Source organism: Volvox carteri (genome assembly GCF_000143455.1).
Source record: "Volvox carteri f. nagariensis unplaced genomic scaffold VOLCAscaffold_11, whole genome shotgun sequence".
NCBI lineage: Eukaryota > Viridiplantae > Chlorophyta > Chlorophyceae > Chlamydomonadales > Volvocaceae > Volvox > Volvox carteri.
The window spans coordinates 439,799-440,951 of record NW_003307554.1 but is presented as its reverse complement, the minus strand read 5'-3'; the positions used below and the strand labels follow the sequence as shown (position 1 = coordinate 440,951).

General features: G+C 51.8%; 1 protein-coding gene across 1 annotated transcript in view; it reads left to right on the top strand.

Annotated features, from left to right (window-relative positions):
* Nucleotides 1–8: 8 nt before the first annotated feature.
* VOLCADRAFT_89035 (uncharacterized protein) overlaps nt 9–1,153 on the top strand; it is a gene marked incomplete at both ends in the record, with an annotated part of 1,599 nt that continues 454 nt past the window's right edge. The window contains 2 exons of the mRNA XM_002948750.1: nt 9–173; nt 449–538. Of these exons, the coding sequence (XP_002948796.1) occupies nt 9–173; nt 449–538 (255 nt within the window). The remainder of the gene's footprint in view (nt 174–448; nt 539–1,153) is intronic.

Sequence of the window (1,153 nt, the reverse complement as noted above, 5' to 3'; positions counted from 1 at the left end):
CTGGAGAGATNTACGCTACCAGCTGTTGCCGCATCGGTGGCCTTGTTGGCGGAGTATATGATTACGCGTTGGGTGACTTTCGCTTTGCCGTGAACTATGTCCCCGGCGTGAGTTCGTCAATCGTCATCCAAGCGCCGGCCGTCATGCTCATTGACAAAGCAACGAGCTCAGGGGTAAGGACGACAGCAAGGGTCCACAATGCCTTTTGCTTCATGTCTGCTTATAGCCTTAATTGGTTTCCTTGGTTATACAAGGTGAAATTATAATCTGTGGTGAAGTGTCAATCGGCTCTATCAGAAATAGTGTGTGTATGGGAAGCAAGTAGATACCAAACAAAGAGCAAGCGGATTTGGAAGATGCAAGACATAGGACTGAAGGAGTGCACTGATGAAGGTGTCGCACGTACATGCGCACCTGCCCTGCCTCCATTTGTATGCTTCACTGACAGGGCTACAACTACACCTTCGTTCCGGCCATCAGTTCCCACGGGGCGTCCATCACCTGCTCCATCAACACGAACCTCGCCGATACAGCTCCTGTGAGTTGTCGCACAGCTCCTGTTGTGTATCACCCGCCGTACTGTCGCCATCGAGCCGTACATACGTGTTCGTTAGCCAGCTGCAGCAGCCTGCGTCGGTAAAACTTGTTGTTGTTGTTGTTGTTGTTACATGGTCGTGGGTGCGTTCCCCGTACCTGCAAACCACCCTAGTACGAGCCGAGGGCTCAAGGGCTGCCAAATCGCCTATAAGCACCATCCTACCTCGCACTTCCAACGAAACAAGTAATGAAGTATACTAACGACCAAAGGGAACGATAGAGTTGCGGTGAGACCATATACGTTCCAGCATTCTTGCCAGGCGTCCAGGTTCCCACTTCATAGCGTCCTTCATATGTTCGAAGCGTGGAAAGCCCATATCAGATCTGATTTCGTCGTACACCGGACAGTCCAGCAAAATGTGTTTCTCATCCTCGATGTGGCTATCAGTGCCGCAGCAGGGGCATACTCGCTCCTCCCTAGGTATATAACGCCGTCCCTTACGCGCTCTGTTAGCCGCCAGTGCCCAACAGCAAAGCCTAAACTGCATAAGCTTGCAATTCGCCGAACGTGGGATAAACATTGTGATGTGCGGGAGCACCTCCTTCCTGCCCGCTT